The 20,763-nt window shown below is 37.4% G+C and overlaps 1 protein-coding gene across 5 annotated transcripts in view; it reads left to right on the top strand.

Moving 5' to 3' along the window:
- satb2.L (SATB homeobox 2 L homeolog) overlaps positions 1–20,763 on the top strand; it is a 117,494-nt gene that overhangs the window by 56,463 nt on the left and 40,268 nt on the right. For all 5 annotated transcript variants that reach the window (XM_041576200.1, XM_041576201.1, XM_041576202.1 and 2 more), the window contains 2 exons: positions 6,537–6,639; positions 13,372–13,838. In XM_041576200.1, coding sequence (XP_041432134.1) covers positions 6,537–6,639; positions 13,372–13,838 — 570 coding nt within the window. The remainder of the gene's footprint in view (positions 1–6,536; positions 6,640–13,371; positions 13,839–20,763) is intronic.

The raw sequence follows: 20,763 nt of genomic DNA, 5'->3' as shown, positions 1-20,763 counted from the left end.
GAAATTTGAATTTCGCGCCGTATGCAAATTAGCCTTCGCTAGCGTAACTTCGCTTTATATAGCGAATCAACGCTAGCGCAACTCCGCAACTTTACGCTACCCCTGTGCGCAACTTTGGATTTTAGTGAATTTGCGGAGCCCTGGCGAAACTACGCCTGGCAAAGTGCGGTGAAGTGCGGCAAAGTGCGGCGAAGTTGCGCCTGGCGCAACTTCGCATCTTAGCGAATTTGCCCCTTGTCTCATCTGCAGCTTCTACACCGCAGAACCTGTTAGAAAGCTGAATGGAAGCAATGGGAGATCCACAAATCCTATCCATAGAAATATGGAATTATACAAATTTCACTCAAGCTGAACAGGACTCTATATGTCATTTACTTACGAATATCTCTGTTCCTATGGCAGGCAATAGAAGCATGAAATTTCAGCTTTGTATAAAAAAAACATTTCACAGCTGTTTTTTTTTTTTCCTTCTTCTGTTTTTATGCCTACGGGGCAAGTGGGAAGCTTAAACACACTCTTATTAACACCCTGTATGCAGGAGGCAATTTCATTTAGCAAAATTGCTTAAGAAATACTCTACCATATGTGTGAAATGTTATTATAGGTCCCAGTAGATTAATATGTTATTGTCAGTTTCAGGCAGGAGAGCCGCCTCATAGGAGTTAAAGCTTCAGGGAGACAGCTATTGTTTATTAACCCTTTGTGTCTAGGCTGCAGCCAATGAACAGATACAGCCTTACTGGATCCTCTGTTAGAGAAGGGTTACTGCAATAACTGAGGCTTTTGTTTGTGCGCTGTTGTCTCATGCAGCTGCTTATTTTTGATGTTCAAATGATGCCAAAGAGCCACAAAAGCTTTAAAAAATATTTTAAGTAAAAGCTTTGTGAAACAGCAGAAACTTATATATTTGCTTCAGAAATATTAGTGTTACCAGACACATTTATTTTGCAGTGTTGATAGTCTGTACAGTTGGTAACTGAGGATGATGGACTTGCAGCTCACAGCTGTTTGGAGGGCTGCCGAGTTTATCCAACTGCCCCTTCTCAACTTTTGCCCAACATTATGTTTTTAACACAAGGGATTGATTCTGATGTACTCTTCAGCAGACCAAAGTAGTGTGAGGTGTTCTTACCTGTCCCATCATGCCTCCTAAAGCTGGGTGTCACTGCCAAGTGCCATTCACTTAGAATGGCAGCCATGCTTTTTGACTTGCCCTTATGTACTCATTCCGGGTGGGGGGCAGGAAACGGCGTTGAGATGAATATGGCGTTGGGGTAATGGGTGCTTTACTCTCAGAAAATAGTATGGAGATGAGTTGGCACTTAAAAAAAAAACACTACAGTTGGCCAGCTCTCAATTAGTCGTTCAATCATTTTTCAGCGTAAATATTTTGTTCCACTTTAAGTGCTTTGTATCCCACAGAAAATCCCACTTCTCTCCACACATTAAAGCACCGAACCATTCCTATTCATTGCTGCCAACAGCAGTCACCATGGGCAAAACAGTTCAAACATGTAATGACAGTCATTTTGTGTGATTAGGTGTTTGAAGTATTTTACCTACTGTTTCCCTGTAGGCCACAGTGGTAAATGGGACAGCTGGGAAGTATTTTAGTGACACTACTGGGGGTCTTTTTTATCTAGTGAGAAATGAACTACAGACAGCAGTGGACTTGTTGTGCTGGCCCATTGAGTCCAAGCTGGAGAGTGCCAATGCATGTTGCCACCGACTGGGAAGGTTCTACATACTAGATTTATCAATGTCTTGGCTTAATTGTTGCTTTGATCTGTAGCCCTATCTCTAGTTCAGTAGCTGTAGGTGCCACAGGTTGTACACCACTAATTTTAAGAATTAAACCCCCTCAATGGGGTCCCAATCTTATGCATTTTCAGGGGCCTTCTTATCACTAACTGCAATTCTGCTTGTTGTGTCTACATTCCATTATTTGTCAGATATCCACCAGCCCCGAGACACCACTGTGAAATCGAGACTATTTAAAAGGTGATCTTTAATAGGCAGCACCATCCTGTCCCCTGTGAGCTGAGCCCCAGACATCTGCACAGTAAAGTCTGTAGCTGTGATTGTAATGAACTCTGCTTCACAGCACCAAAGAACGCTCGCAGCTCGTAACACGCTTACATGGGATTGTTTTCACACATGCACTGAGCACAGAGCCAAACCATAAACAGCCACGGTATCGTTTTCTATCCACCACATGGTTTCCAATCAGGGAGAGTGCAAAACTGAATACAGCTTAGTGACTGGGTTGTATTCCTTTTTTTAGTGTTGGCTGCAAATTTCATACAGATTTTTCTAAATATATGTGTCATATTGCCAGATTCTGTGATTTCAGGGCTCATCCAAGAACTGGAAATTGTCCCTCTCTGCAAACATCTCTTTTCTTAGCAGGGCAGCCTGTTAGTTGAATTGGACAAAATTGTAGCATAAAGCAAAGTACTGATTGCATCTTCAGATATTTGCTATTGTTTTATTTTGCTGAGTCCTAGGACTGTGTCTTTCATGCACCTTCATGTTCTCTTATTTATGGAGAATCCTAGGACACATTCATTTAAAGGGCAACTAATGCATAATATAAACATATGGCTGCTGGTATTTCTTAAATAATTCGACTGTTTTTGACATGCAAAATAGGTAGCCCCTGGCATTGCAAGAAGGTTATACCCCCCCCATTATTTGGGATGGGGATTGTTCATAAATTAGGGGCATTCAAACTGCAGGCACCTTTGGCTGTAGGGAGAGTTGAAGTGCAACAATAACTGGAGGGCTGTAGTTTGTACATCCTTGAGGTTTACACTGCCAGTAATATAGCCACTCTCATGCTAACTGCACCCAGGCAAAGGTTCTTACTACCCCTTCCCTATAAGCAGTTCTGAATACTCTATATCACTATTTTTTTTCAAATTAGTGACTATGTGCTGCCATTAGTCATGGCCCATTCTTGCGTAAAAGTGTGGTCTCCTCCATTTACCAACAGTGCGGTGAACCTCCCTAATGATTGATAACATTTAGTAATCTATAGTAGTCAATGAACAAATAACTAGTCTAGTGGCACAGAGCCACAAAGGCTGCTAACCTGTATTTTATACATTACATTTTTACATGATATAATATCTTTTCTAGGGGAACTGAAAACAGATTTAAATAGGAGCTGACATCCTGAACCAAAGTAGACTTGTTCCTTTGTTAATGTATTCAGTTATGTTTCTTGTTATACATGGTGAATTTAGCATGGCTGAGCCCCTCTGTTTAAGACTGTATTGTTTAAGGAGGCAGTGAGCCCAACCCTGCCCTATTATTCAGTGGTTAAAAGCAGAACAGTACTAAATCCCCCCCAAAAATCAGCATAAAATTAACCTTTATTAAATCTATCCCCTCTGTCTTCAAATTTCAAACCATAAATGAGGATGAGGCATGTTTTTCCATTGTTCGTATAATTCCAAAGCTTATGTTAGTGGCTGTCCTACATACATAATGTAGCTCTGCTTGCTAGTGCAACTAAATCACCCATTGAGAAAAACCCTAGTTTGTGGCATCCATCAGCTTTAAGCCCTCAGTGCCTCTCTTGCTTCACATGAAGGTCCCAGCAATGAACCTGCTTGGTATGGGCTACTGCCAGCAGTCTCTTTACAAAATAAAATCTAGCGTGCGGTTATATTATGACACTTGAAAATGTTTAGTACCCAATAGGGGCTCCATAGGACTTCTATAGGACCCCAATTTACAGAAGTTGCTCTTCTGATCTGAAGTCAACAAAGATCTCAAAGTTAACCCATTGGCTGAAGCAGAAGCCTCCGAAAGAGTAGAAAGCTGTCCTAACTGAATGGCAGATTTAGATGCCTTTTATAGGGTTAAATATGTTATTAGTCTTTTTTGAAGAACTTGTTTACTCACAGTGGTGGTCAGCAGATGGCAAGAAGCATTTGAATGGTTAATGTTGTCACTGGATAGTGAATTTCAGCACAGGTGCTAATGACACGTTGCTATAACTGATAATAATTTACCTTATTAGTCTAAGCGTTGTACTCGGGGTAGCAGCACGTACGTTCCCAGGCTCTTGGCTGTGTGGTCTTGTTGCAGTTGGAAGCTGAAATGTAACATCTGAGAAGCATTAATGGGATTATTCATGCCGGGGCATCTAATCTTACCTTTTAGGTTCTGCTTCCTAAATCACCATTGTTCTCTGTCATTTTCCTTAATGTGTGTGTCCTTCCATATGTCATTTGTAATGACCGGGACTTGGGGATAAAGATAATTTAGAGTGACATAAACTTTCTGAAAGCCTGGTATTGTACTGACAGACTCTTTTTTTCGTATGTGCCTTCTTACTGTGCCAAGGAGCCAATAGAAACCAATATCCCATCAGATTATATAGGATAACGGCCTATTGCTAACATATCCCAGAAAAAAAAGGCCTTTTACAGTTGTCTAGACCAGGCGTGGACAAGCAGTTTCTGGAGCAGTTTTGGTTTTGAATTTGGTTTTTACACATATCCCTCATTATTTAATGTAATGATTACTAAAAGCGGGTTGTGATTTTCTCGGTAATCTGGCGTTACAATTAAAGAGTAGCTATAATTAATTAGTAGATAACATAACCTTTAAATGAACACCAACACATACATGAAAATTATTATTATTAACATGTTTTTATAGAGCGCCAACATATTTTGCAGCGCTGAAATGTAGGAAATGTACAGTACAGGGCGATGTAGTAGATGTATTGCTTCCTTACCTTTTCTATAGGTAGAACACTAATAATAAATGCACTGTATTGTAAATGTACTGTACAGAACTCCCCTGAAATCTTGGCAGCATTAGAGTAGGTGCTTTTCTTTCAACATAGCCCAAGAAAGAGGAATGTTAATAGTTTCACACTACATATGGGCTGTCAGGATAAATGATTTTTCAGATGTGAACTGTTTTAAGCGGGATTGTTGGAGGGCACAGAGATAAGAATTTATAACATTCGTGGTACTAAACTTCTGCCTTCTTGTTCTTTAACAGAGGCTCAAGGCCCTTCCCACAGTTTGGTTCATTATGTTCACAAACTATAGAGATATTGCTACTGTAAGTGCTACTGTAATCCCTTAACCAAATAATAAAAGGCAACATTTGTTTTCCTCCAAATGCCAAAGTATATTGTTATGTATTCAGGTTATCGCTATTTAGGTATTATTAATACAGCATTTCCAGACTTTGTATCTTAAGGTCAGGTTAGAAACTCAGTGCTTTTAAGCCAACTTAAAGCCTGTTCCATAATTAAGATTTCATCACCTATTAGTGGAATGAATATGCACTTTCTCCTATGAGCTGGGAACATTGAATGTACCACCAGAACCTTTCCTGATTACTCTTTAATTCATTTTCATGTAGTTTTCAACAAACTGTGCAGAATTCACTGTAAAAGATTAAACACTGATAAAATGATAGGGTGGGGAGACAGCCTCTTAGATGAAGGTTGTCATTTGGAATGAAAAATATGTGATTGCTGATGGGGAATTTGCTTTAAGTAAATATGCATAAGGATGTATAGTCATTAAATATGTTATATATCATTCATGAGATAACATCGCTTAATGCTGCTTTATTCCTCAAAGCTGGTTTATCAGGTTCAAGTGGAGTTTTCTTAGACAATTATGAAGAAGGCCACTGAAAAGTTATGTGATTCTTTTCCCAGGATGCTTTGTTTGAAGACTTAAGCAGGTTTTTTTTCAGCTATATCTTTTAAAGAAAAGTGATTTTTATATAAAAAAAAAAATTATATAATTGAAAAATACTGTATACATACAGTCCTATATCGCCCTCAAAAGAGAGAATAAAGCAGCTCATTCAAACTGAAGTAGTAATGCAGTAAAGCTGTGATTTCTGTTTCAAATGTAAAACCTCTTATTGGTCGATCAGTAGCTGCCATCAGTGGTTTAATAGTTGCGATTAGGGATAGCAGACATAGTAACTGTTACCACCATCCAATTTGTAGGGGTTGAGGGATGTGGATGGACAGAGAGGGATTAAAAAATAAATGGTGATTTAAAAGGGTTTGAATGGAAAGGAAGGGGACTGAATGGCTTGGGAGGTGCAGTAACTGCTCTGGAACAGATTTGTGGGCCACCAGGCTGCAGCCCTAACAGATCTCACTATAATTCTCTACAAGAAAAATAAGGAATAACTAATTACAGCATCCTATCCGTATACACAAAAATGACAGCAAGACTTGTTTATATTTCAATTTTTTTTCATTTTGTTTTGATGATTTTACAATGGAGTTTAATGAATACATTGTGTTTTTTTATTTTAAAGGAAAACATAATGATATTCGTAAATGCATCAGCAATATGCTGGACTGAGAAAGTTGTGCTTGTTTTTATGGATATATGAATTTCTGATATTTAACCTTGAAAGACAGAGATAATGTTGTAGACCAGATATGCAAGTCTGTCATCACTCTATTATGTTCTGCTCACTCTTTGTGCCAAATCTTCCTCTGTTCACCCTACCGTGCCTGTTTTCTCTTCCAGAGTATGATCTCTTCTATTGTAAACAGCACATACTATGCCAACGTGTCTGCTACAAAGTGCCAGGAGTTTGGAAGATGGTATAAAAAGTACAAAAAGATGAAAGGTAATATTCATTTTTGTCATTCAAGTGTGCACTCACTCATACTAAACAGGAAAGCACACATGGTTCGCAGAGGAAATGCCATGTAATAGTAAAACAGTATCCACAAGTGAAGTGAATTACAAGTGAATTGTAAGCTATTTGCTTTCATTAGGCACTGACTATTGTTCCTCCTCTCTCTCAAGGTTTTGTATTATCTAGACCCTGCTGTAAGTAAGACAAAGCACAAATGCACATAATGCATATTTTTATGCCTATTTAAGAAATGAATTTCAAAGAGAGTCATGTGGTGTGGGGCAAAAGCAGTCTTCCATTTTTCCATTCCATTATAAACCCAGTGGAGTGCTAATAAAGATCTGTGATGCAAACACAAGCTCAGATTATAGCTGACTAGATATATGTCATATGTTCCTAGTTATTAGCGTCAATCTATTTGTGACTCTCTGGTTGCTAAAACAGACCAACTGCAAAGATATATGCCCCAAGTACTAGAAAGCAATTGCCAGGGTCTATAATGTAACCCTTGTGTCCCATTTCATAGCAAGTCTTATGTGGTACACTGGCCCACTAGCAATGTCTCTGGATATTATTTTCAGATGTTGCTAGCATTGGCAGATCTATAGTTTTAATTCTATTTAATAATTGGTGAATATTCTCATAATTGGCTTGTTTCTTGCAATTCCGGATATCTTTTGAGATCACTGCATCTGTATGGGATCAGCTTCATTTGTAAAGGTGGATTTGTAAGCCATTACAGTAGGTGTGCATCTGGTTGGAAGACAGTGGTTTATGTTGCCAAGAACCTTGCTGAACATATCACAGCAGCCCAGGATTGTTTAAATGAACACAAATATATACAGTCATACAGTCACAATACCACAGCCACATTTTGCAGGGAAAAGCAGCACTAAAATACAAAAATGCAGGCACTCCCAGGAAGCAGGTGAATGCAGGGGAGAATCCCTGTATTTTAATGTGTCTTATAAACAAAACTTATAGTGGTTTCTTCAATATTTTTATGGTGGTTTCCATTGCTGTAAGTGTGGGCCAGCCTTTTGTCATTCCTGGCATTCTGCTCTGTGCCATAGCCCTAACTCATGCATAAATGAGATTATCAGAAAAGATAGGCCTGTGAACTGAACCACAAAACCACAAGCTGGAAGTAATGCTCCGTTCCCTTTGTCTTTTTATGGCTCACTATTGCTAACATATCCTTGTGTAAGAGATGAAATATTTAGTTTGTTGCCTGAAGAGTACTCTAGATTCTGTTAAGAGATGTAGAAAAAAGCACCCTTGGAAGTACTGACCAGATGTGGGACATGTTTCCTTTCACCCAGCTAACATTTCTTCCATTTAGTTGAAGCTTTGTGGAATGATATGTAATATTTTCTGAATCTATAGCATGCACACAAGCTCATGTGATTGTTTCCTCTTATGCGTCGGCTTGTCAAACCAGTAAAAAGGGAATGTAACTTAAAACCTGTTATTTACCTTTCTTTTATAATGGGGAGAGCCACTTACTAGCACAGTAAGAAACTCTAAAAGCCAACATTAAACCTTTTTCAATTCTTGTTTTAGGCAGAAAAAGTAGCATTGACTGTCTCTGAACAGCCATGAGCTACAAAAGTGAGTCCATTGCTGTTCCACTTCACTATTCCTGTTTGATTCTGTCCCTTCTTACCTTGGGTGTTGGGACCTCCTGCTGTCACACTTAATCTACCCAATAAACACTGTCAGTATCAGGATGAAGTGCAATGCTAAAGCTCCCCATAGACGCAACGATTCTTCTTGCCGAACGACCGATTTTAGGGAAGCCCGACCAATCCTTCGAAATTATCGTGCGGTTAGTGGGATTCGAACGATCGTACATCTTACGATTTTTCGCCCGACATCTGTCAGGAAATTGATCGGCCAGGTCAAAAAATCTATATCGGTCCCAGTGCAATCTATTTATGTTTGCAGGGCCAAGCAGGCAGCTCCCCTTTGTTTTCCTGGCAAATTGGTCTTTTTAGTTGATGGTAAATTCGTACGATCGTACAATCGTTCTGAGAAGATCGTGGTCTCACGATCAGGATCTGATCTTTTAGAAATCTCAACATCTATGGCCAGCTTAACATGCAGTCAATGAGGCTGTTAAACAGACATTCAGTCAGAGGGACAGTAGAAAGTGTATCTTATATCGCTTCTTGTGCACATGTGAGATGTATTTGACAATGCTTTAAATTATGCAGCACTGTTTTCCATTTCATTAGTGTTATACACTGATTCCTATAGATTTTATGCTTTTGATGCTGTATTCAGTCAATTATGTTTTTCTTAGTCCACTCAGGTCACTCACTTGCTTTATAAGGGTTACACTTATTACTTTATTGCTGCATTTTTTAAAGATATGTGTCCAGCTTATTTAATAAGCTTTTTAAAATCTTATGTGATATGGTTTGTTTGTTTTTTCCGGAGGGATTCAGTTTAAAATCAGGTGCTGCTCATTTGGTTTTAAATTTCAGCAGCTATCTGGTTGCCAGAGTCCAATTTTCACTAGCAACCAGGCAGTGGTTTGAATTGGAGGCTTGAAGATAAATAGAAGAGGGCCTGAACAGAAAGATAAGCAATAAAAAGTAACAATAACAATAAATTGTTGCTGATAGAACAATAGTGTTTTGCCTGCTGGGGTCTGTGACCCTAATTCGATTAGAGCTGAAAAATGGCAGAATCGAAAGGCAAATCATTCAGAAATCTGAATAAAACAAAAAAGACCATGTAAATAGTTGAACTGCCCCTTGTCAGGTTATATTACAACATAGGGAGTAAGGTAGATTGAATGTCAGAATTGCTTATTTAGGACTGGCTCAGCCATTATAATTTTCTATTTTTCAGTCTGGCAAGTTAGCAACAAACCAAGAATAAAATGTCTAAATCAACATCAGCAGAATAAGACCTTGACTGAAATCAGGTCAAGGATCCACAGCAATGATTTCCAAAAGCACCTCTGTGTGACTTCCTATTATCATATCATATCATACACAGAGCCCAAGGTAACATATTAAATAAACATGCCCGGTTTTTAAAGGCTCTAAGTAGCTTTGATATAACTTTTCTAAAGCTTGCATAGAAGTGGTTGTTTTATATGTTTATTGTTGATGGAATTCAACTGTACATGTCCCATTCAACCAGTATAACTCATCTTGTAGCTAGGTCTGTCTTTATTACATGGCACTCCTCGTGTTACAACAGCGACAACGTTTATAGGCAATCAACCTCAGATTTTATCTTCACTTGCTAGCCCTCACATCCATTGTTTTGTGCCACCATAGTAGGGCTAGTCCTGCAACTTGGGAATCATATTCCATATTAGATATGGAACCAACTATATTTCATCAAATAACTGTTAGTTTGCATATTATGTGTTTCTGAGACTGACAATCCAAACATTTCGGTACTCTAAACATATCAATCTAATGTGGGTTATGTAACCTGCCTTGTCGAGGAGAAATTAACTTTTAGAACAGAACATGCCACTTTTTCATGAACAGAACAGTGACAGGGCTCTTTCTTCTCCCATAAGGGTTTTCACCTATAAATTAATTTTTTTATTTATCTACATTAAAAGTTACATATAGGTCACGTTGATCATTTTTTGCTGATAGTTCTGCTTTTGTATGTAATTATTACTTAAAAGTTCCTAAACCTGACTGTTTTGCCAACCTGTCTGTCCCATCTCAGTCTGTTAGTTAGAGTTTGTAATGCTAATCGACTACTGCAGCACAAATATGGCAGCCACCTGATAGAGGAACATGGGGTAATAAAGGTAATATAAAAGCATCAGGCAAATACTTTAATGGCAATATTATAAATAGCATTCAAAGATAATGTTATGATGGATATAAAAAAAGATTATCTTCTGGTGTCAGTGTCATAGATTGGTCCTAATAAACAGTAATATTAAGCAGTTGCAATGTTGCAATCCTGTTACGCATGTTGGTACAGCTCAAAGATTTACCTTCCTATTATTCAGTTAACCTTTAGCAAACCTGAAATATTTGGTGAAGATTCATATGCAGACATTTGTTGACCCACAACTGAGCTATTATGTGTCAAATATTTTCCTTTACACTTCATTTGTGGCCAATAGTCTTTCTAACATATTAGAAGAATTATGCTGAGGTCCAACCCAGACAATAGATGGAAATTATCCATTCTGGCTTTTCATATGTAGCCAAAGTTAGCATTATACAATATACACAGGTAGTAAGAAGCCGATGGTATAGACTGGTGATGATATATAGTATATCGCCTTTGCCTGCTAGATAATCTTATCATAAATCTTATTTGATGATGTAGGAATAAGTGAAATGTTACCTGTGTGGTTGTGCAATGTGATGCCCAAGTCAATAAGAACACTGTATGAACACATCACTGTCCCCTATCAGTGGTGGGGGGTACACTTTCTGCCATAATATATTATACTTATATATGTATCCCTTTTATCCTTTGCCTTCTACCCTTACATGCTAACGTCCTGCCAAAACACAGATATTCCTTTACCATTAATTTCACAGGAACTTGTGTACCTGCACTATGTAAGAATTATTGCACGCTTCCTTCACTTCTTTTTACTATTGCCACCCTTCAACTCTTCGAAAATGTTCTCCAAAGAGCTATGTTGTCTGACGCAGATAAAGATCTGGACTTACAACTTGACCCCACTAAAAAGAGACATTCATTATAAGCCTATGAGCTTTAAAAGGCCCAGTAACACATGACTGGCTATCTTTTCTAACCTGTTTCTGATTAGGTGCTTAAGTCTTGTTTAATACTACAGCAAGAGTAAATGGTTGCTTTTTAATGAAAACCATCATTGTACTTTGGGATCTTATTACACACTGTCACACAGAATCCTCACCGGTCAGACGTCCTGCCACTCCCAATCAATGAAATAAACATTCAAGTCATTTTCCAGTATCACCAGATCTTCATGTTTTTAACAGGTTGAGCAATGTCTCTCTCTCTAAATGTATCTATTTTTCATGATCTACTTTTCATTATAGTCCCACAGCTTTCACTACCCAGCAATGCCTCATAATAGAAAACTCAAATGTAACAATGTTTGTTTATATATATGTACAGTAATTAAATGTGACTGCAAATGAAACTGAATATGTAGTTGCTGCACATAAGCAATATAATTCAAGTTTAGGTGTGCACAGGGCAAATTTTAAGACAAGGTGGTGGCGCCATCTGATCTCAGCTATGAGCCTCACAAGGACCACTTGGCTAGAAAATATTCTTAGTTACATTTCAATTGAAACATTGCCATGACTGAATATAAACTGTATGTAGGGAAACCTTGGCCATTCAGTTGTTGTTACCCTAAACAATTCTATATTCTTTAGGCAGATGAACAATTGTGATAGAAATAATAGTTTACCAGTAGCTGCAGGGTGACAGGTCAAAAGAGGACATTTAAATAATTTATATTTTAGGGGTCTCTGGGGTCCTTTCTGCATCTTTCCCCTTTCTCTCTTGCCCCCACTGAAACTGCACAACCACAATGGTCCTGTATATAGTGTCATCTACAATAGTAACCCCACTATCAGTATCCATAAACTTTACCATGGGGCTTAAAAGTCTTGGAAACATTTCCATTACCACAAGTGTTTTGGCCTTAAAAACTGTACCTACAGCTGTTCCTAATTTCCCAAGCAAGTTTAAACTAATAAATAATTAGCTTACAGAAGGAGTGGGGTTTACTGTGACCAGTGGATTCAGATCTGGTGCATTATTTTTTAGTGGATCTAAAGGAGTTAGAAGGGTTCTGTCACATCAGATTCTGTCACATCAGATTCTGTAGTGTGTAGACCAAACACAGACTTCTGAATAACATGCTGATGTATTTGGGGGTTCTGGGTAAACTGATAATCCAAAAGATAGGTATATTGGTTATTGGTTGGCTCAATTTTCCTTTCAAGCATGTGATACCATAGTCAGATCACCTTTCTCACTAGGGAAGCCCATGCCCTGACTGATGATTAAACAGTAGACTAGCAAAAGATTGAATAGACTGAAAAATATTTGTAACGTGCAATCAGATGCACTGTAGATTTTAGTTGTTATTTATTAAACAACTGGTAAAACTGCTCAGCATACTACATTGCAATTAGACCTATTCTATGGGTTTTGTTTTAGTCAACTTTTAACTAAAACTTATAGTTCTAAATGTATTTTTTCCAGAGAGATACTGAGTTTTCATAAGAATAAAAAACATGATAACCAGCGCCAGACAGACTGAAGGGGCGTAATCATTTACATGAGCCCCATGCTTTTTGAGTTCCTTCTCTTTCCAGTTGCCGCCCATTAGTTAAATAGATCTCATGTAAAATAGTCAACCAACAAACTAAAACAAAACCAACATTTCTCAAGTACAGAGTTAAGCTTTTTTTTATAGCCCTAGAGCTCTCATAATTTTTGATTTACAGTCATCTTCTGGCCCATAATATTTTACAATTTTATTTTTTTTGAAACAAGGATTTGGAGCAGCTTTCTCTGTTAGTCAATGTGTTAGCTAACTGAGCAATAATGCACTAATACTTTCCCACTCTACATTTATCTGCTTAGATATGTAAGCCCTAGAGTATCTCTGCAAGTTTTTTTTAGATTTGAGATGTTTTACAACCATTACAATAATTGTGACAATATTAACATTTGTTTAAATGCATTTCTCTACTCTTATTTTACTAGTTGAAAGAGACAACCTAACAGACTTCTGCTTAGTGGGCCCAAGACCATCACACTTGCCAAACATCAACCAGTTGGCAAGTTTGGGAAAAAACAACGAACCACCTCCTCATAGCCAGCTCCACCACAGTCCTCCAATCAGAAGCCAGGTTCCATCCCTGCAGCCTATAATGAGCCCTGGACTTCTTTCACCACAACTCAGCCCTCAGTTAGTACGGCAGCAGATAGCCATGGCCCACTTGATAAACCAGCAGTTAGCTGTCAGCAGACTTTTGGCTCACCAGCATCCACAGGCCATCAACCAGCAGTTTCTAAATCACCCTCCCATCCCAAGGCCGGTTAAGCCAGTAGAATCTACAAATTCATCTGTAGAAGTTTCTCCTGATATATACCAGCAAGTCCGAGATGAGCTGAAGAGAGCCAGTGTGTCCCAAGCTGTCTTTGCAAGAGTGGCATTTAATCGCACCCAGGTAATGTTCCTAGACATGGTGAGACTAAATGTGTACTGGTGTTTATTAATGTCTATAATTTTAAAACTGTTGCAGTGGTAGAAAAATATCACTATGAATTTTTATCTTGACATTTCAAAATAACGAGACTCTATATATTGATGTACTGTATTACTTCTTGTCTGTGTAGTTTTCCTTTATGCCCAGTTCAGAACAGGGTTTTATTACAGCACTTTTGCTGTTCATATGTATGTCCCATCACACTCAGTCCTGTGTTACCAGCTGAAACTCTGGACAGGGATAGGTGCAATGGTATTGTGTCAAGGTACATTATGGACAAAAAGCATTACACTTGTGCCAGTTTTTTGTACTTTGCACCTTTCTTCATTTTAGTAAATGAGTACTTGTATTCTTAATTCCATTGTCCCATATTTTTAAACCTCTAAATACGCACTGGGACTTTGACATCTCAGTATTGTTTTAATGCCTTAGATGGTTATAGGTTTTGTGGCCATGGGGCAACTACTATAATGTCCCATCAACTCAGGTTTATTATAATCTTGTAACACAGGGACATGCTCCTTCTTTTAACAGTTACAACTGCAATGTAAATTAACCTGCAAGTTTGTTCATATTACAGACTTGAGTTCCTCACTATGATGGGCAGATGTAACAGAATAAACTCCCACCCCTGACATTGTCCTATCATTACATGGAATAGCAGTTTAAATGGGGGCAACTGTGGTGACTAATTGATTTGTCCATTGCTTGAGTGCTGCCCAGAAAAAATATTAGGCCATATATGTTTAAACATAATGAATGCCTATATCCTTTAAATGGGACCCCCACTCATACAACAGGCTCATGTGAAGCTTAATGTGTTTTCCATTCTTTCTGCATTTTAATGATGACCCAGTGACTTGTGCATTGATGTAAAAATTGATTGGTTAGTTGTTTAAAAAAAAAGTTACAAAAACAATATTCAGCTATACTTTAAAAAATAATGAGAGGTGGAACGTTATACTAAGTTTTTCCTAAGAAGTTAGAAGCTCATTAAACATTCATCTATATGGGCTAATTTAATGAATGTGTGTAAGTTGGCAGTGTGCTGCACAGTGCATTAATCTGCGGGAAGATTGAACTTCATGAAAAATGCACCAAAAGCTTGATTAAAATTTCTCCTAATTCTTGAATTTCATTTCATGTCCAATGACCTACATAAGAGGATGCTAAAAGTCTCCATCTTCTCTTGTCATGAGATTTCCCTTGTGAGCTTCCATCTATGTAGATCTCTTCAGTGTAGTGAGCTATGTTTAGATTCCAGACATCATTAACATTGTGGAATGTGTCCATCAGACATCTCTTCAGGTGCCATTTATTCTACAGTTGGCTAAGCCAAACAGACAGTCAATGGCACCATATACTGACACCACATTAAACTCAAAAAAATAATATTTTAACAACTTTCTGACACCTCAACAAAACTCTAGCAATATAAATAATGATTTCTAGAAACAAAAAATGAATAATAGTAAGTGTACTGTATTCTAAATTATGAGAGCTTAACCCCCAAATGTCATAAAAGGCACAATTTGCTTAGGTGCAATAACCCATAGCAACCGATAGGATGTTTGCTTTTGAACAGATGACCAGGAAATTGTACCTGCTGAATGGATGTGTAGGTGATAAGAACTGTAGCAAATGTTGCTCCTAAACTTTATACTCATAAACTATAAATGTTTTTACGTAAATATTTTACTTTTCTCCAAGCAAACAATATGTATAATGCCTGATAGATACAAGAGGAATACACACCACATTACTCACAAATAATAGACCTATGGGGGAATGTAATAAAAGTTTTTAAACAGAATTAGGATTTGCCCACTATGTTTATTTTCATGCTGAAAATGTGGTACAATACACCAAAAGACACTCTTTATTGATGTCAATGGGAATGGGTCTGCCAGCACAGTATTCACTGTATGGTGCACAATGAGTTGCAACTGATACCGTGACACAGTGGGGGTCATTTATCAACATTGGGCAAATTTGCCCATGGGCAGTAACCCATGGCAACCAATCAAATTGCTGCATTAATTGTTCTGCTTGCAGCTGGCTTCAAAAAGCTAATCACTGATTGGTTGCTATAGGTAACTGCCCATGGGCAAATTTGCCCAGTGTTGATATAAATGAGCCCCAGTGAGTGCATAGAAAGTGCAGGGTGCATTGAGGGCAAAAAAAAAACCAAGATGCTTTTTAACATTTTTTTGCACTTTGCTTCTTTAGTTTTTACATATTTTGAGATAGGTTACACCCACATAGAGGCTTTTCTTTAGAAAAATATTTACTCTTGTTAAACATAGAAAGGAATCAGAACTATTAAACAGGCAAAACAACAGTAGACAACTAATACAGCTCTGTCTGACCTCTTCTCTTACAAATGAGGGAATGTATATCCAAATAATTGTAGCGTGCAAATGTCAGTGTTTGTGCTGAAACAAGAGGCATCAGCTTAGTTCCCTTTGGTTTGCTGAGCAATAACGTTTAACATCAAAAACCTTTCTCCAGCAGTCATGTACATGATAAACTTGATTTCTACAATATGTAGAATTATTGCCTCCATCTATTCTTAATATATTCTTCTCTGAAATCTTATGCACATCCACAGTTATTTACCCACTGCTCTCTTATCTATATTTCATACTCTTCCATACAGTATCTTCTGTCTTATTCCTGTTTTCTTCTCCTCCTTCATTCCTACTCATCTGAAGCCTTTAATTCCCCCTTTACCCTTCTGCTCTACCCTTTTATACATGTTTTCTCCCTCTTCTTTTCTCCTTGCACTCGTTACCTCTCTCTTTACCATCCGCTTGCTTATTTTTCCACTCATCCCTTTTTCCTTTACCAATTTCCGTTACCAATAATTTGTAAATGAAGTAATTACAGAATAGTACGTTTTTCAGTTACATATGTAGAACCATGGTTGACATTTCTATTCTGGCACCACTTATAGGCCAAAAGATTGTAAAATAATATTCCATATTACATATCTGTTCATTATTCAGGTAGCTGTAGTGCATTACATGATCCTCTTGATTATAATGAGTAAATAAGCAAATCAGGCAACAACAAATATTATTAGTACTAAATCTGGGGCTAATTATCCCAAACTAGTTTCTTTAAATATCCTTTTGGTGTTATCAATCCTCCCATCCCCCCATACTTAAAGAAATACAGATAATGGGTTTCCAGATCCCTTATCCAAAAACCCCATTATCCACAAAGCTCTGAATTAGGGGAAATCATATACCATGGACTCTGTTATAACCAAATAATTCAATTTCTTTATGATTTCTCTGTATTAATAAAACAGGAACCAGTACTTAGTGATAACTAAATGCCATATTAGCGGCAAAACAATCTATTGTGTTTATGTAATGTTTAAATGAATATAAGAGCCTTGGACCATGCAGAGAGCTGCCCAGCATGTGGTTCCAATGCTGCATAATTACTGGCAGTTTTATTTAATTATGCCTGTTTGACCTGTAAGTTATGTTTGACCTGTAAGTTATGTTTGACCTGTAAGTTATGTACGTTTAGTACTACATATAGTGATAGTGTAGTGATCCACCTGCTTGGCCTGCAAGAGAAGAAATGTAGACCCGGCCTTAAGAGGTTTAACTTGATGTTTGTGTCTTTTTTGTCAGCCTTGACTACTGTGTAGCTACAGGTATGTAATGTCCAGGTCAAACATTGTTGGTGTGAGGTATCAGCAATCTAAATGTTCCATGGTCTATGATCCCCTGATCCTGCATCAAAAAACATTTTACTAAGAGAAGCCTTCTTCTTTCTCATTTGCTATAAAAAACCATACAAACCTTGCTTGAAACTAACTAATCTGTCTGCCAATACACTTTCTTCAGGGAGAAATTTCACAACTCCACAACTCTCACTGTAAAATAAACTCTATCCTCTGTTCTATAAAGCCTTTATTGTATGGACCCCCTTATATATTTACAAATACTTATTATATCCCACTTAAGCACCTATTTTCCAATGTAAGCAATTGCAACGGGTTAGCCAGCCTTTCCTCTGAGATGTTCCAGACCCTTTATTAGCTTAATTGCTCTTCTCTAGACTCCGTTTTAATAATGTCCTTTTTGATTACTGCAGATGGAAACTGTTCTGCACATTCTAGATGAGTCCTTTTCCACAAGAAAGAAGGACATTGATTTAATGAAAAATGGGCTTAATACTGAACTTTGTGGCCCACCACAGGGCCAGTAAAAAAATGTGTATCATTGACAGCTACTATCTGTACATTATCCTCCAGCCAGTTCTCTCTCCATGTACAAATAGCTCTAGACCAGCAGAGCTTAGCTTAGAAAGGAAATGTATCATAGTATCTAAAGCTTAGGCAAAATCAAAGTAGACCACATCTACTGCAACACCACTGTCCTAATTGCAGTAAGTTTATTTGACATGATCTGGTCTAAATTAGATATACGTCTTGGAACAGTTAGGCAGTTCTACTAGGAACAGAAAACTGTTTCAGAGATTTTGCCTAAAATATAATATTAGTTTCAAATTTCCTTAACACAGTTTACAAATATTATACAGAAGTAACCATCTGTTCATTCAGATAACTTGTGTCACTCTCAGTAATCCTTTATTTTCCCCAATGTACAATTCTGTATAAGTGTAGTTGTTAACTAGTCACCTTCCACTTGGATGATCAACCACGACATGAACAAAGTCAAAATGCAATAAGGTATAAGACATTTGCACCACATCCATTGGAACATAAGAGTCTGTTTTATTGCTCACATAGTCCATACGTCATAATTAAAGCTCATGTCAAACTTTGCTAATTGAACTAAACAGCGCTCAGAAGACTTTCCGGGACAATGCTTTGTTTATAGCTACCTTGTCATAATTACATGGCTTCGTGTGGGTTCTGTGTTTGGTTATCATTATTGCGGGAATTTAGACAATCTCTTGAAAGCAAATTAGCCTTTGTAGAATACATTGAAATCTTCAGTCCTGACAGATATGATTTATGGATAGCTTACTCATTAAAGGGGGATGGTCAAAAGCAGAGTTAAGTCTTCCTCATCATGGTTTCCAGACAGTCTATATACTATCAGAAGTAAAGGCAGTCGAGGAGTATCTTCGATCAGGCAAGGAACTCAACAGCTTGTCAGCAGGTCTTACAATCCCGTTTAAAAAGCTAAAGCTGCAACATTTTGTTTGGAGAAAACAATTTATACTGAACAGCAGGAGGAGTTCTCCGGTGGTTTCAGTGTACTATAGGACACAAGAGAAATGCTTTAGTAGTGTTTATTTTTCTTCAAAAGAAGCACAATAAATAGCATCAGACATTTCTGGTTTTACAGAAAAAATGTTATTGTATTAAGCATGGCAAGTGGAGCATGAATTATTTTTACCTCTCTCTCAGTTAGCTTTTTAGTGTCACAGGGCAATATTAAGTCACATTTTATATCCCAGCACAAGGCTAGATACAAGATAAATAATGGAGCAATGCATTTTTTTAAAAAAAGATTTGTCTACTAGGAGGGACATTTATTAATTTTCGAGAATTTTTTGGGAACAATAATCACATTGCTCCATTCATTTTCACAGATTTTAAAAACTCAAAAAAAATTGTTTGGAAAATAGGAATTTAAAAAAAAAAAAATCAAGACCCAAATACATCAGTTTCAAAATGTCTCAGAATACTCCCACTGGCATCAAACTATTTATGAAGGGAATTTACTATTTATGCATTGACATTGATAAAAAAAATAACTAATAACTAACTATTAAACTTGAAAAAAAACTAAAGCAACTAAAATCCTAAATAAGAAACTTATTTAAAGATGATTATTCTGTGTGTTCAGAGGTAGATAACCCCTAAGACAGTATAGATACTATATCTACCCCTAAATTTGCTTCCATGTGCTCTGCCGATTCCCTTCCTCTTGTGGTTATATAGAATGTTTGGGCCACTGGGAACTGACTATGCCATGCTTCTGGGCAAGTACTACAGATCTGCATAGAATAGAAGAAAAAAAGACTGAAAAGAATAGGGCTTGAGTAGATACTAGAGTATCTACTCAAGACCATCTAGTCTTAGAATGAATCGAATTTCTGGTTGGTGGGAACTGTTGACCCTGGCAGTCGCATTTCAAATTACAGATTGCAGAGAGGCAGAAAAGAAACACTATGTAAAAACTGCAAAAACTATTGCAAATTATTGTAGAATACCTTAGTTAGGATGAAGTGAAATGTACTGTTTTATTATTATAGAGAAAAAGGAAATCATATAAAAAGTTAGAATAATTTAATTCAAATAGAGTCTATTGGAGATAGACTTCTTAATACAGAGCTTTCTGGATAACAGGTTTCCAGATAATGGATCCGATACCTGCATTATGAGAAGGGCTTTTCTCCCTACCTTAGAAGATAGAGCCCACATTCAATACCAGTCCACTGAGAAGCCCTTAATAATGAACTATTCAAAGGTTGCTGCTTAGAAAATGGAGGGGGTTGTTTGTTCCAAGGTAGAGATCTGAACAAACTGCTCTGTTTACAAAGGAAGGTGGGGGTATGAATTCAGTGAAAATAGCCTACTTTCAAGTGCTTTTTAATTATTTAATTAAAATAATAGACATTAGATGTTTGAAAATGTGTTTTAGGTGCATAACGTCCTTTAAAGAATACCCTATAATAATGACCTAACAAAGCTGTCTAAAGCTGCATTGTCCCCACCCCACCTCGTTGTACCAATATAGCTGTATTGATTTTTTCAGAAATATTCACTCTTGCTTGACAAGTTTGTCTACCTCTCAGACCATCATTTACCTCTGGGCTTGCAACTTTAAGGCTTGCAAACCAAACCTTACAAAGTCTGCAATTGCAACTGAAGGGGGGACTTCAGTAC

This window comes from Xenopus laevis, chromosome 9_10L, assembly GCF_017654675.1.
Source record: "Xenopus laevis strain J_2021 chromosome 9_10L, Xenopus_laevis_v10.1, whole genome shotgun sequence".
NCBI classification, from domain to species: domain Eukaryota; kingdom Metazoa; phylum Chordata; class Amphibia; order Anura; family Pipidae; genus Xenopus; species Xenopus laevis.
This window is presented reverse-complemented; position numbering and strand designations above follow the sequence as displayed.